Source organism: Alligator sinensis, unplaced genomic scaffold, assembly GCF_000455745.1.
Source record: "Alligator sinensis unplaced genomic scaffold, ASM45574v1 scaffold720_1, whole genome shotgun sequence".
Classification (NCBI taxonomy): Eukaryota; Metazoa; Chordata; order Crocodylia; family Alligatoridae; genus Alligator; species Alligator sinensis.
In genome coordinates, this window is record NW_005842026.1 from 1,913,966 (window position 1) to 1,928,721 (window position 14,756).

General features: G+C 42.6%; 1 protein-coding gene across 9 annotated transcripts in view; it reads left to right on the forward strand.

Annotated features, from left to right (window-relative positions):
• The window catches only part of HEATR5A (HEAT repeat containing 5A), a 129,900-nt gene that overhangs the window by 39,671 nt on the left and 75,473 nt on the right, over positions 1-14,756 (forward strand). For all 9 annotated transcript variants that reach the window (XM_025202451.1, XM_025202447.1, XM_025202448.1 and 6 more), the window contains 3 exons: positions 7,504-7,754; positions 11,290-11,401; positions 12,904-13,056. In XM_025202451.1, the coding sequence (XP_025058236.1) occupies positions 7,504-7,754; positions 11,290-11,401; positions 12,904-13,056 (516 nt within the window). The remainder of the gene's footprint in view (positions 1-7,503; positions 7,755-11,289; positions 11,402-12,903; positions 13,057-14,756) is intronic.

Genomic DNA, 14,756 nt, shown 5'->3' on the forward strand with positions numbered 1-14,756 from the left:
ACTTACAGGTATTTGTTAAGACATAGACATATTTCATCTTCATTTAATATATTAGAGCAGTGATACAGAGTGGGAGTCAATTTAAGAAGTATTGTCATGTTTTTAGATTTCAATCTGGATAGTGTCATATTTACTTGAATAGAAGATGACCCTGATCATAAGACAACCCCTCAATAATTAGATTCTATATATGGGAAATTTATAAATTTGTTATAATTTTTCAGGTATAAAATCTAAATATTAGAGGTGTGCCTTGAATTTGTCCCACTGCTACAGCAAGGAAAATTTAAATCGGGAGGGTGAAGTAGTCCCTTGCCTTCTGCTTCCCCCTAGCTTTTTCCCTTCCGCCTCTCTTTGCTGTCAGACCCTGCTGTCCCTGAATACATGGAAGTGAGGGGCAAATTTGAAAACAATGATCTTGAGATTAAACCTGGCTGTACCAATTTGTATATAGTACCAGTACACTTAGTTCATCCAGAATTGATGCATTTTACCTTTTTTTTTTAAAATGTGGGCAAGTTTTAGCATAGGTACTCCATAAACACACTTTTAAGCAGCACTTTGGCACCTACTTGTATATTAGGGGTGGGCAATTATTTCAGCTGGAGGGCCACTTAATGAGTTTTGGTGAGCTGTGGAGAGCTGCATGGGTAGCCCTGACCCTTGACAGTTGCCCCATCACCTGGTCACCATATAGGCACTGCAAGACCCACCTCCTAACCCCTGACTTTTGCCAGCAGAAGTCCTACCCCTTGCTGCCCTCCCACCCCATACTCCTTTTGGGAGGGGGATGTTGCCATCTTAGAAACAGAAAAAAAAATCATAGACTAAGTCAAACACCTACTATAACATATTAACATATTTTAATTTTATTACAAACATATTTTTGTTATAATTTGTGTTTACGTAGTCTGTATAGAGGTGATTGCATAATAACTAAAAATAAAGTCTTACTCTTGTATAGTGTGTGTGTGGGGGCTGTGGAGTGTGGTTGCGTGTGTATGTGGTACAGTGTAGGGGGGTTGTGAGGGTGTGTGTTGGGGGTAGGGTATATGTCAGTGGAGCTCGTGGGGGCAGGGTGTGGATGTGTGAGGGTGGTGCCCCCCCCCCCCCCCCCAACTCCTCCACATGGCGCACAGCCCCCGCTGTGAGCAGCAGCAGGCAGGAGGGCTCAGGGTGGTTGTGCCTGGTGGGGAAGAAGCACAGCTTGCCCAGTCCGCTTTTGTTATAGGGGCTCCACACTGCGCCTGTAATGCCTGCACTCACACTATGGGAAGCCCTGTGCTGGACTCCACAGGGAAGCAGGAGGTGGGGCTCCTCCACTCCTGGCAGAGTCCGGGGACCTGTGCAGCTTCACGCTTCCACTGCCCCGGGACCTAGAAAAGTGGGTAGAATTATATATTCAAAGAAATAACGTGTAGAGAGGAAGTGTGGGACAAATATAGTATTTGGATGGCGTCATGGAGGGCATCAGTAGTGTTAAAAGCAAATGAGTGGAGACCAAGTTGGGTGCAGCACCCCCTGTCTGTGATCTAGCTGGGGCCACACTGGGGTTTTATATTATACTACAGACAACTGAAACAATGCAGCAAATGTGGGAAAGGAGGGGCACCTGTCTGCACATTGTCCCCACATGGTATGTTACAGGTGTTAAGGGAAGGAGCATAGAGCAGCAGAGTGCCAGGGATCCCTAAAATGTGCTATTTGTGGTGAGTGGGGGGCACTTGTACTGCAGGTGTCCATGGCCTTTGCAAAAAATGTCAGACCCCCCCACAAGGAACAGCAAGAATTGGGTTGGGAAAGTGGGGGACAAGAGCGGGGCGAAACCAAGGATATAACTTAAATGGTAGAGGAGACTGGAGGAGGGAGGAACAGAGAAGAAGGGGAATGGAATCTCTGTAACTGAGGCAGCAGAAGATGGAATAAGAGACTAAATGGAAGGGGAGGCAGGAACAGCAAACAGCTCAGACATGGAGGTGGGGGAGGGTCAGAAGGAAGAAACTCAACAAACAAAAGAAGTAGAGATGGAGCAACAAAAAGAGACGCACAGACAGGCGGGGAAAAGGAAGAAAATACGGAGGCTGAAAATTAGGAAAAAGAAACCTGATAAAGAGGGAGGTGAGTTGGAGTCCAAACGAAAGACCAGCTTTCTGTCACTATCACACCTGGGCTCCAGCCTGGAGTGGAGAGCAGGGAGGCGGGAAAATGGTAGGGTTCCTGAATGCAAAAGCAACCAAGCAGCTTGCAAAAGGTACAGGCATGCAAATGAGGGGGAGAGGAAGAAAAGTTGACCGTGGCAAGCAGCAGCACTAATGAGCCTCAAAGGCACAGGCACGCTCAGTTGAAAACAAGCACGACACTGATCACTGATTTGCATCTGCTAATCACTGATTATTATCGATTACTGTCAGGAATCTCTTAAGGAAATGATTGAACTGATGTTGAAACAAGTTAGGACAGACATGATCTGCCTATAAGAATGCAGTATACTGGGGGAGAGGGATTATAAACACTTTGAGAAAAGGTGGAGATGGGGACCATCTTGGTGGTCAGGGACAAATGGGAACAAAGTGGCAGTGTACCCAGTCAGGGCATCAAATAGAGCAACACGACTATCAAGACCACTCAACACGCATGTAATGTCCACTTCTTACCCTTTGCTGGGTCTCAGGCATGTTTCCTGTGAGGAAGATCCCTCTTTACCCACTCGCCATGACTTGATTGAGGAAAGAAAACTTGAGGGAGAGAGGCTGCAATAGTGAAAGGTACCCTTCCCTCAGGGAGGCTCCCCTAAGCATGTTTTATGGGGCTCCTCCTTCTGTACGCCCCATCCACATGCCAACCTAGATGTTATCAAAATGGTGCTTTACAGTCCTAGTTTGTTGCAGCTGTTTATGTACTTGGGTTATAGCCCTGGGCTTGGTTGCTCAGTCACAAAACTTAAAGTATATTTTCAAAAGAAATATTCAGTAAGGCGACAGTTGAGCCACGCTATGAACCACGATCCTAGGTAATCACTCTCTGGAAAGGACAGAGTCCATCCCAATAACTTACTTTCTGTGACCATGTTAATATCCCATCAAAGTCCACCCTTAACACAAATTCATAGAAAATAAAACTTAAAACTTAATCGGCTCCTTTGCCAGAGCAGGGCTGAATAAGTGCTCTTTGCTAAACCTCTCAAGATGCTGACGTAGGTGATCTGTGTACTCAGCCTTCTGGAGGATCTAGCCTCTAATCATACCCCCCCCCCCCCCCCAAAAAAAACAAAAACCAAAAAAACAAAGGAAAACATCTGCCCCTGCAATGCCCTCTGTCCAGTACTAAGCAGGGTTTCACACTCATGCACCCCTGGCATTTCTCCATCCAGGTGTAGGGTCCCACTGTTGTCCCGGCTTTTTCTGGCCACTAGCTTCCAGAGAGAGAACCCTTCCAGGTTCTCTGTTTGCAGGTTCTTGCGTTGTTTTCCAGCGTCCCATGTTCTCTGACACACCGGGGTCAAAGAACTCTCCCTGCCATCTTCATCCGGCTCAACAGCCTGAGTCCACTGGCATGCCAGAATCGGGGAGCATTCCTGGCCATCTCCATCTGGCTCGCTACCCAAGCCATCTGACTCCTGGTGCACCTTTTGTACATTACTCCCTGCGTGCCTGCCTACACGCTGGGAGCACATACATCTAAAATGGCATGGCTGCGCCACACGTTGTTACATTGCCCCAGATCCAGTGCCTGTAGGTAAGTTATGCCCATCGCCAGCCATTTCTAGGCTGGCCTCCTTTACGGGCCAAGGCCACTTGGAGTGGGATTCACTACTCCCATGGAACACTCGTCCCCATTGCTGTGTTGTGTGGCAACAGGCAGAAGTAGTAATTCTTTTCAAGAGTTCAGAGTTGAGAGCGAAATACGTGGAAGACATCCTCAGTGGCAGACTATAATGAATGATACCTGCAATTGAGACAGAATTAGAAATTTTCAATGTATATGCACCATCATCAGATTGGGAGGGGAGGAAGGCTCTGCATAGAAAACTAGTGGTATACACGGTCAGGGGGAAACCATGGACAATATTGAGGGTTTTTAATTGTGTAGTAGAAGCAGGTGATGGAACAAGACAAGGAGGCGATAGAACACTAGACAGCTTATCTAGGTTAATGCAAATCATAAAAGAAGAGTCACTAATAGATGTGTGGGCAGGGGAGAAAGCTTTCACTAGAGAAGGCCCTACTGGAAGAAGCAATCAAGAATTGGTTTTGTGTTTATATCAAAAGAAATAGAGATAAGGAAAAAAAGCAATCTTAAGCGTTTAGCGATTTAGTGATTACTAGATGCTGAAAGTGGAAGACAGTCTTGTTAAGAGCTCCATAAGAGAAAAGGAAGTGTGGAAGTTAAATGTACAGCTGTTGCAAGATACAGAAGTGTCATGCATACACAAAACAGTATAAGGGGTGGAAAACACTGAAGAAGTATTTTAAGAGTACCAAAGAATGGTGGACAATGGTGAAGAAGAGGACAAGAATTTTTCAAGAAAACAGGCTGAAGAAATGTGGGGACAAGAACTGAGAGTGCTGCAAAGGAAGATGCAGCAGCTGCTAAAGGAATCTTCAGAAGAAAGATGGATATGAGAGGAACTGGAAGAGACAAAGCAGGAGCTAGAAAGATGGTTTAAAAGTAAGATGAAAGAGAAAATATTTTTAGCACAAGTACTTTGGGTGGAAGAAAACAAAGAATGGTTCTGATACTTTTCAGACAGACTGAAGGAGGAGAAGAGAGAGCTAAAAGCAGTGCAAATAGGAAGTGAGGTGTGAGTGGAAAAGCAGGAGGAGGTACTGGAAGCAACGAGGAGATTCTATGAAGCACTATACCAGAAGAAGGAAATAGAAAGAAAATGAAGAATTTTCTAAAAGAGACTGAAGACAAAAAGTAGAGGAAAAGATACAGAAAATGGAAGAAAAGATAAGTTTAAAGGAAGTGGAGGAATCTTAAAAACTTAAAAAAAAAAAAAATGGAAAATCTCTAGGAGCAGATGCACTACTCATGAAATTTTACATGAAATTTTGCCCATGAGTGTGGAGATGGATATAATAAAGGTTTTTGAAGAAATAGTGGGAGGGAGAAGCGGGGAAGGATTTTACAAGGGGAATACTAATTTTATTATTTATTAAAAGGAAAATAAAGAGTTTCTGAAGAACTGGAAACCAATTACTCTGCAAAATACAGACTATAAATTGTTGACAAAGAAGGTAGTTCTAAGAATACAAAAGAACCTGAAAAGAAGTAATACATGAAGATCCAACCTGTGCAGTCCTGGACAGGATTTCTGAGTCAATTCAGCTGATAAGAGAAACACTGACTCACATTCAGGAAAGGAAATTAAACACAGCAGTAGAAAATTTTGGATCTGAAGAAAGCATATGGTAGAGTGGACCGTGGTTTTATATTTGAAGTGTTAATGAAAATGGGTTTCCCAGAGTAATTGATAGAATGGATAAGACTTATGTAGAGAGGTAGAAAGTTCCCATCAACATGCTTGCCCAATATGGGCAATGTGTTTTATAGTCATTCTCAGTGTTGGCTACATTTAATCAACTTCACAGTTGGTTTCCACTGCTGCACATATGCTGCTTTTTGCAGCGGTTTACTGATGAACAGTATGTTTAATGAGGTTTCCTTATGTGGCTTTTTTAGACAAGTTGCTTTTTTCTGCTATCCCAAATGTGGGTTGCACCTCATCTTGTATTCGAGTAAATATGGTAATTTGTATTCTTTTGATACTTGTCAAAAGTCTGAAAAAAATTAAACATACAGAAGCATGTTATATTTAATGCACTTGTCCAGAGAAACAATTGTGTATCCCCTCTGAGGTGGAGGGGATGTGTTAAACAGGAAGCATATTGAGGAAAGAGGAATTACTACAGTAAAATACCTGTTATCTAGGATTTTACTAACTCTACTAACCACAATTTCCGACTGGCCGGTGCGATTGGAAAGTTTGCACGTAGCAGCCGCCACAGCCATCCGCTGCCCTGTACTGTTGCCGCTCTACTGCGTGCGGCCACTCCCCACTCTCCATGAAACACGGCCTTCCATGCTCCACCATGAAAATCCCCCCACTTTTGCCTTCTGTGCTTCAGGATACCAGAGCTCCCTTTCTTTTTCTGTTTTTGCAGTGCTCCCCCCCGCCCCCTCCCACCAAACATTGCCGATTTCATGATTTTTCGTGGGGATCTACTGATTTTTGTGGTTACCATGAAAATTGTGAATTGGGTTGGTCCCTAACTGTAAATGTCCTGACTTTATTTTTGTAGTCAAGAAAAGGTCACAGGTTTAATTGCTGGTTGGAATAGGTGATTTTTTGAGGTCCTTTCCAGCCTTTGCATCTCTAGGATATCTATGATAAAACAACTTGATTAAACTAGATTTTGTTTCTTTCTTCCTTTTGGTCTAGATTGTTGGTCACTGAACACCTGCCAAAATTACAATGTGTACCTATACGGTATATCTTTCCTCCTTCCCCAGTTTCTTATCTTTCCCTCTTCCAGTCTTTTGGGTCTTTAGTTTGTTACATGCTGTGGTATTATCTTTAAAAACCAAGTCTAAATAGATCTGCATTTTCCTTTACAGTTTCTAAGGTCTGAGATCATTCTGACCTCTCTTGGGAGTCGGTTCTGGATTTGCAAGGTAGTTGCCAAGCAAGATCTGTCTCTTCCCAAAACACTTCACTTCAAGATTGATATTTTTATGGATTGTAGGAGGTCATCACCACAAAGGGCAAAATGGTCCTTTGGGTAGTCTGGGAAAGTGTCCAAGGTTTTCACCCACAGTTTTTAACTCTGTATTTAGAGGGAGTCAGGGAAGAGATAAGAAAGTTTCATTGTTTTGTTCTTAGTCCTTGAGTAGAATTGCTTACTTTGAAGCAATTGTAGCCTTTGAATTTGCTTTGTACTTTTAGTAGCCTTTTTTTTTTTTTTTTTTTTTTAAGATCAATAGTTTCATGCTTAAAATAGTCGAGCCTAAATGTGACAAGCAAGTGGTTGCTGTGACCAAGTCTAACTCTAAGAAAAGGGAATATGATATTGTAGAGGTTTGCTATATAGGAAAGAGCACTTTTGTGGCTTTTGGAATATCCCTAGCAATATGCAGCCTAGGTACATACCATGACTGCAGACTAATGACTTGAAAGAGAACTCACACGAGGGAGTGGTGTCAAGGAAGCATCAAGTTGTTTTTTGCCACTTTTTCCCTTTCTTCAGCAACATCAGTATAATCCTTCTAGGATTTAATTTAATCCATCTGCTCCTCATCCAGGTTCTTTTGAAAAATATTTTAATATTCTGAAGTTGAATGCAAAATTCACAATAGCACTTTTCAAAGATGAGCACACACAAACAGAAGGATTTTCACCATCGCTCAATAAATATGTACATTCCTTTCAATAGTGGTCATTGTTTTAGAGATGGATTTCTTTGTTTGTGATTTTTAACTTAGCTTTTTTTATTCTTTCAGGAGTTTTGGATACAGTAATTTCAGTCATTCTTCACCCTAGTGTCTCGGTTCGTCTCACAGCAGCTTGGTGTTTACGCTGCATTGCTGTAGCTTTGCCATCCTATGTGTCGCCACTTTTTGATCGCTGTGTTGAGCGTCTTAGTGCCCTTAAGTCTTCTCCAGAAGCAGTGACCGGATATAGCTTTGCTACTGCTGCCTTGTTGGGAGCAGTAAGATACTGTCCTTTGGGTATTTCACATGGAAAAGGGAAGGTAATTATTCTAGTAATTTGTTTCTAAGTAGATTTGTGATACTTGTTACTGTAGTATTTAACATGTATTTTTTTATTCATCTGTGATAGTTCAGCTACTAACTTTTATGACATAATTATTAAACTGAAAAACTATTAGTTTTCTAATATTGTATCGTCTCTTCCTAGGCATGTGATCATGTTGTTTTCCATACTTCATAAAACCAGTTACTTAAATAACTGAATATGTTCCTAAGTTTAAATATTGACCTTCTTTGAGATTTTTACAATTAAACAATGGCAACATCAGCATCATAACCATTCAATGTGTTGGGTTATACTAATTATATAGAGGGGTTTTTGAGCTATCCCAGTTGCTTTCTTTGGGCTGAAGGTTGATTCTAAAGAACTTTTAGAGAATGAGGGCAGATTAGAGAAAGGTGTAGATTTCTTGAGATGAGTTATGTTTTCAGAATTGTAAACAAAGCGGTTCTGTTTTGAAGATTAAAGTGTCTATATCTCTTGTCTGTTTTGCCATTGGCTTGAATTGGCAGGCTACCATTATTTGCCTCTTTCCCACGAACATCACAGCAGTATTATTGGGTAAGAAAAGGCTGTGTTAGTCCAGAATACAATTGAAACACATTAGGCTTTGCCAAGGAAAAAGATCTTTCTTTTTAAAAAAACTAATTAGAAGTACATTCACAGATCTTTTGCATTGCTTCTGTATTAGAAATAAGTTTCCTGGGAGGACATTCTTTTGTAGAGCTAAAAATGAGTTATTGTAACCCTGGTTCCTTTCATGACTACATAAAATAAAATGTAGTTATTTCTATAATCATTCCAGTTAAAGCTGCCACAAGTCCAATGTACCAATTTTGTCTACACTGATAGAATGTAATATTCTCCTTTAGCTGAAGTTTCTGAATGGCTTTCAAGAGTATATAACATTCCAGTAATCCAAGTTGGAAGTGCTAGCAGGCAGATGTCAGAAGTTGTTTCTACATTAGTAAGGAAGGCTTCATCCTTTTAGCTAATCACAGATAGCAAATATGTTACAGCACTGATATGAGCAGCCTCTCTTCACAGCTCGGGCACTTATCTTACTTCTGTTTCATGGCCCAGGGAGATTGGAGCAGACCAGATGAAGCATACCTGTATGGATAAAGAGTTATTCTATTACTTGCCATTACACCACAATAAAACCAAAATAACATTTTAATAGTACATTTGCTGTAGTCCCTCTCACTTGTGATAAGCATGATTGACATTATTTATACTACTCTACTGTTGCATATTCAATGTAAATCAGTAACTTTTTCAAAAGTACTTAAAGCATGTAGGCAAAGCCTTTTTCAGGGAATGGTTGATTTTGGATGATGGGGAGGAGTACGGTCTTTGGTTTAAAAAAAATTAATTTGCTGGTAACTCCAAGAGCTTGGGTAGGGAAGAATAAAAAGAATAAAATAAACATAGCCTCAATAACTTCATTAGATGAGTGCCTTTTGAAAAGCTGTATACCTAAGCAGAGTTAAAGAATGCAAATTATCTGACAAACCCTCCCATTTTAACAAAGATTTCTTTTGAAAAATATGATGTAGGATGTCCTTGACCTGGGGGAGGCCTAGGAGGACAGAACAGGGAACAGAAAGCAATATACTGACCCAGTTACGTGGGAGTTACAAAAGCTCTCTTCCATTCTCTCCCAGGAAAATTGCCAAATTCCAGATTGGCCCCAGTTCTGAGGAACTGAAAGAGACCAGTTTAAAAAGAGCAGTTTTGAAAAGAGTATCAAATATGTCATGCTTTGGAAAGCAACCATAGTATATTACTGTGTTTCATTTTGAGTGTGTTGAATGTCGCAGACGCAATGCAATTAGCAAAACAATTAGTATATTAAATATATATTTGATATCGTATACTAGTGGTAATATTTTATAAAGGAAAAGCCTCCCAAGTCATAGTTGCTAGTGCATACATGAAATGTCATTCATAAATTCAGATGAAATTGAATGAAACCAGCGTTACTATTTTGGCATTCATCTGATACTGGCGATACTCTTTATGCTCATTCAGTATACAGTATTTTTTTATAGTGTAATTTTGTTTTCAAGTTAGATTATTTCAAAATATCTTTTTTGATTTGTATCTACTAAGTATTGTTCCAGAATTTGGGAATTAATGTTTTAGTTTCCATGATTATTTCATGGATTTTTATAAATGTGCAAATTAAAGGAAAACTATAGTAAAGGAAAGGTTTGTTGTCGTTGTTATTATGGTTGTGTTTATAACCCAGGTGCCATTACTTAATTATAATTTGTTAACATTTAATAGAGACCAGAGTTTCTTTTAAAACCAGACTCGCACATCATCACTGTACTTTCTTCCATGCATGGTACAATTTCCCTAAGTTCATCTGTCTATTTAATTCCATTTTGATGAATTTGGGGGGAGGGAGGGGGGTTGCCATTTTGTCTATAGTGCATCAAGGTGGCTTATATATATAAATCATTTGTTATTACCCTTCACATGTCCTCTGCCTGCTTGTCTGTCCTTGGCTTGCCAAGCTCCTCCCTTGTAGAACAGGGGTGTGCAAAATAAAGCCTGCCGGCCAGGATGTATAGGGAGCAGATTGCAGCTCGGCCCCAGCCCTGTGCTGTCATTGCCCCATGATCCTGGCCCTGGTGCCGGCCCAGCCCTGCCCTACCCATCCCACCCCACTCCTGCGTGCCACTCCCTGCCTGCCCATGGCCCCATCCCAGCTGTGTACAACCTGCCCATGGGGCACCCAGGCTAATCTTCATAGAAATGCTGCCCACCTGCCTGCCCTGTCTGGTGTTCCTGGCAGTGGGTGTGGGGTAAACAAGCCAAGGTCAGATAAGATCAATTGCCTCCCCACTCTTCCCCCCCTACCCCCCATCTCCTCTACTGCGCTGGGAAGGGTCAGCACTCCCTCCCCTAGCAGCAACAGCTCACCAAAACTCCCTAAGTGGTCTTCCAGTCCAAATAATTGAACCTGCCTGGCATGCAATGAGCTAAATCATAATAATACTTAACAATTACCAAGAAGAGTTAAGGGAATTACAGCTCTGAAATGGAACTCAAGCAGATGAGTCCCATGGTCTTTATACTTACTTCCTTTAAGTATAATTATGTGCACTTAAAATTGTTTTCTTAAAGACAGCTCTGTAACTACCAGTAAACCCCTCCTCCACTGTAATCATTGTTCTGTAGCAACTTCAACTTGAAATGTGGAGAAGAAACTTTCTAAGACTTGGAAGTTGTACAAAGTAAGGCAGGGGGGTCATTTCACACCTCTGCAGATTGGTCTTGTACTTAGGAGATTTATGTAACTGGGAAGGAATTTTTATTAATTTTGCATTCATGACCTTAAGGCCTTAGCTAGTCCCAATGGAATAAATGCATTCGGAAATAACTTCTTGGGGAGCAGAACTGAGTCCTAAACTGTTAGAAGTACTGCATCTTGAAGAAAAAAATCTAGCACCTGAATTCTCTGAGATGCTGATGCTTTTGTTTCTCTTTCCAATTTTAAATAGGTAATCATGACAGTAGCAGAGGATTTACTGTGTTCAGCTTCTCAGAATAGTCGCATTGCAATGCAGCGAACACAGGCTGGATGGCTCCTGATAGCTGCCCTCATGACATTAGGTAACAGGCTTCTATAACTTTAACTCAAACTAAGATATGCCCTGTAGGAATCCATGTTGCCAAATTTAATTCTTGTGGTCCTGCCCTTCCCATCCCACCCCACTCCTGCATGCCACTCCCTGCCCGCCCATGGCCCCATCCCAGCTGTGTACAACCTGCCCATGCTTGGCTTCACTATGTGCTAGCGTGAAGCAGTTCTACAAAATATTAAAATGAATTTAAATCTCTGAAAAGAAAATAGTCTTACATAAAAGTATTATTACTGTGAAATTGACATTTAGACTAGGGACAGAAATTACACACAAACCTGTATAAGTGATCTGAAACTGGTTCAAATCTGTAACAACAGAAATTCACTGTTCATAAACTGCTTCCAAAATGGCCAAAACCAATTTAAGATGTAGCACCAGACTTAACTGATTTAGATTTTTGAACTTCTGGCCCAGATCTCCTCCAAATTCAAGTTAACTCTGAGTCCCCGAGCATCCCAGGATGCTTTGCACATCCTCACCTCCAAGCACCCCTGTCACAATTTGGGTGAGTTAGTCTTGACCTAAGCTGTCTGCTCCAGCTGAGCAGGGAGACATGGTATAGTACCCCTAGCTTTTGGCCTGGGCCACAGCAGCTTGTGGCTGCATTTCCAGAATCAAAAGTAAATGTCTGTTCACTTGCCTATCAGCTGCTATACAGTGTAGACTAACCTGCAAAGATTGAATCAATTCAGCTTGGGGCTTTCTGACTGCCTGTACTTGGCCGTAGTTCATTATGAACAGTGGTAAACTTGGAGCAATGATAAACTGTGAAATATAGTTTGTAAAATTAATCCAGTAGCATTTTATGACCATAAACTTTTAGAACCATTTTGCATGATATATCTGAGAACAAATATATGAGCAAACCATTTGAAAATTGAGAGAACATTGGGATCCTCAGAGCACATTTTGCTTATGATCTGTCACTGATTATCTCTCCAATTTTAAATAGAGATCAGCCAATAATCAACCCCACAATTAAAGTTCCAAATAAAGTTTTGTCTATATGTTTGTATTACTGGCTGTCTTAAACATTTGAACCCATCTCATCTGTCTGCGAACCCTATGCTCTTCTTTCATGACAAGAGATATTTCTGTATACAGACTTGTGATGAGAAATTGTGACTTTCCAAATCCTACCATCTGAAAAATCTGCTTTTCTGTTGCTCTTTACCCGAGTCCCTAAAATCACAAGATTTGGATAAAACTACATTTCGTAAAATTTCAGTGACGTTGATTTGAAAAAACAAACAAACAACTTAATAATCTAGTTAGTAACACACCATTAACAACAGAAGGTAAAAATCCCCTTCTGGCCAAAGTAGAATGCTATGGCAATTGAAGGTTTAAAGAATAATGTAAAAACTAGTAGTTGAAATGCCATATAGATTTGTAAATGTGGGAAAAATATTTAGTATTTAAGTTGTATGATTCCTCACACTTGCAAACAACAGTTCTTAAAACTTACAGGTCCTGCAGTAGTCCAGCATCACCTTCCAAGAATACTGTTACTATGGAAGTGTGTTTTTCCTCTGTCTCCGAAAGATCTAGAAACAGAGAAGAGTCGAGGAGATTCGTTTACATGGCAGGTTACATTGGAAGGCCGTGCTGGTGCTCTCTGTGGTAAGCACAGTGTAGTGTACTTCCTTTTTCTGTATCCATCTCTTATTTGTTTTTTCTGAAGAATAAATAAGACCATCATTGTAGGGTTCCTATATACAAGCAGAGAGGCTGCTCTGATGTGCTGTAATTCTAGCACGGCAGAGCAGACTCAAGTCTTCTGTAAGATATTTGTACAATATCTTACATATGTGATCAATAACTGTTCTGTATTCAAATATCTTACAGTTAGGGACCTACTGAATTCACAATTTCACGGAAATCGTGTAATTGGCAGTCTCCCATGAAATAACTGGTTCCCTGTAAAGAAGCACAGGGAACTAGCTACTTTCAAAAATCTGGCAAAGAGCTCTCTCCTAGAAGGGGGAGGGGAGGGAGAAAAGAGGGGGGAAAAAAAAGGCAGACTGTGTCTCTTGAAGGGGGATGGGGCAGGGAGAGGTGGGAAAAGTTCCCCACTCTGTCTCTAGAAGGGGTGGGAAGAGGGTGAGCAGGGAAAACCTGCCAAAAGCCCCTGTTTAATTGCCACACTTAAACTTAATTTACTCAGTAATTATTGCCCTCTGCCCCTTGCAGGGGGTGATAATGACTGAATTAAGCCAGGCAGCTCAAGCTAGAGCAGGAGTGGGCAATTTATTTGCATGTGTAGGGGGGCTGCCTGGGAGTCAGCCAGGGGTGAGAGAAGGGAGGAGGAAGTGAGGGGCGCATGCAGCAGAGCTTGACCAGTTGGTGCCTGCCCCTGCAGTGCTCCATGTGGGGCCGAGCTCCACCCGGGCAGCTAGTGCTTTGCTCCCACCCACACTACCCAGCACACAACTTCTGGTGAGGCTGTTCCCAGCATGGCTGCAGCCAGCTGGGCTCACATTGTCACCAGGAGGTGAGGGGAGCAGAGCAGCACCCCACTGGCTGCAGCCTTACTACAAGCTGCACACAGGCAGGGGCCAGTGGGGCTGTTGTGCTCCTTTCATCTCCAGCTGCAGCGGCTGCTTCTGCCCTGCTGCGCTGCTCTGGGTGGGCAGCTGGAATGCTTCTGCCCAATGCATGGAGATCTGGCTCTAACTCCTGGCTGCCTTCCATCCACTTGCCCGGCATGATGAGCAGCCCCTGCTAGTGGGTGGAGCAAGTGGAAGGTGGCTAGTAGCTGGAGCTGGATCTCCATGCACTGAGCAGGACCTGACTGGCTGAAGCTGTCCCAGCCCCTGCCTTCCACCCTGGAGTGGTGCAGTGTAGCATGGCAGGAGCCACAACTAGAGCAAAAGGGAGCAGAACAGCTCTGGTGGTCCTGTTGGGCTTGTCCCGGTGCAGCTGCAGCTGGCCAGGTGCTTCTGTGCTCCTCTTACTTCGAGTAGCAGCTCTTCCTTCTGCTCCTGTCGTCTGCTGTGCTGCTCTGGGCGGGGGGAGGTGGGGAAGGCAGGCAGAGGGAAGTTTCAGCCGGGCTGCTCCCACTGGAGGTTGGGGGAGCAAAGGAACATCTGGGCAGCTGTAGCACTGGGAACAGTTCCGCCAAAGCAGGGTGATTGCTGGGGCTGGGGCTGGCGCTGGCGCTGGCAGGAGTGCAGCGCAGGCTACTCAAGTGGGAGCAGGTGGGGCTCAGTCCCATGCACAGCACTGCAGGGGCAGGTGTGTGAAGCCCTAGCTTCTAGGGCTTTCAGTCAGTACCTGGGAGGGATGGAACTTGCAGTGCCCCTCAACCAATCAGAGGTGTG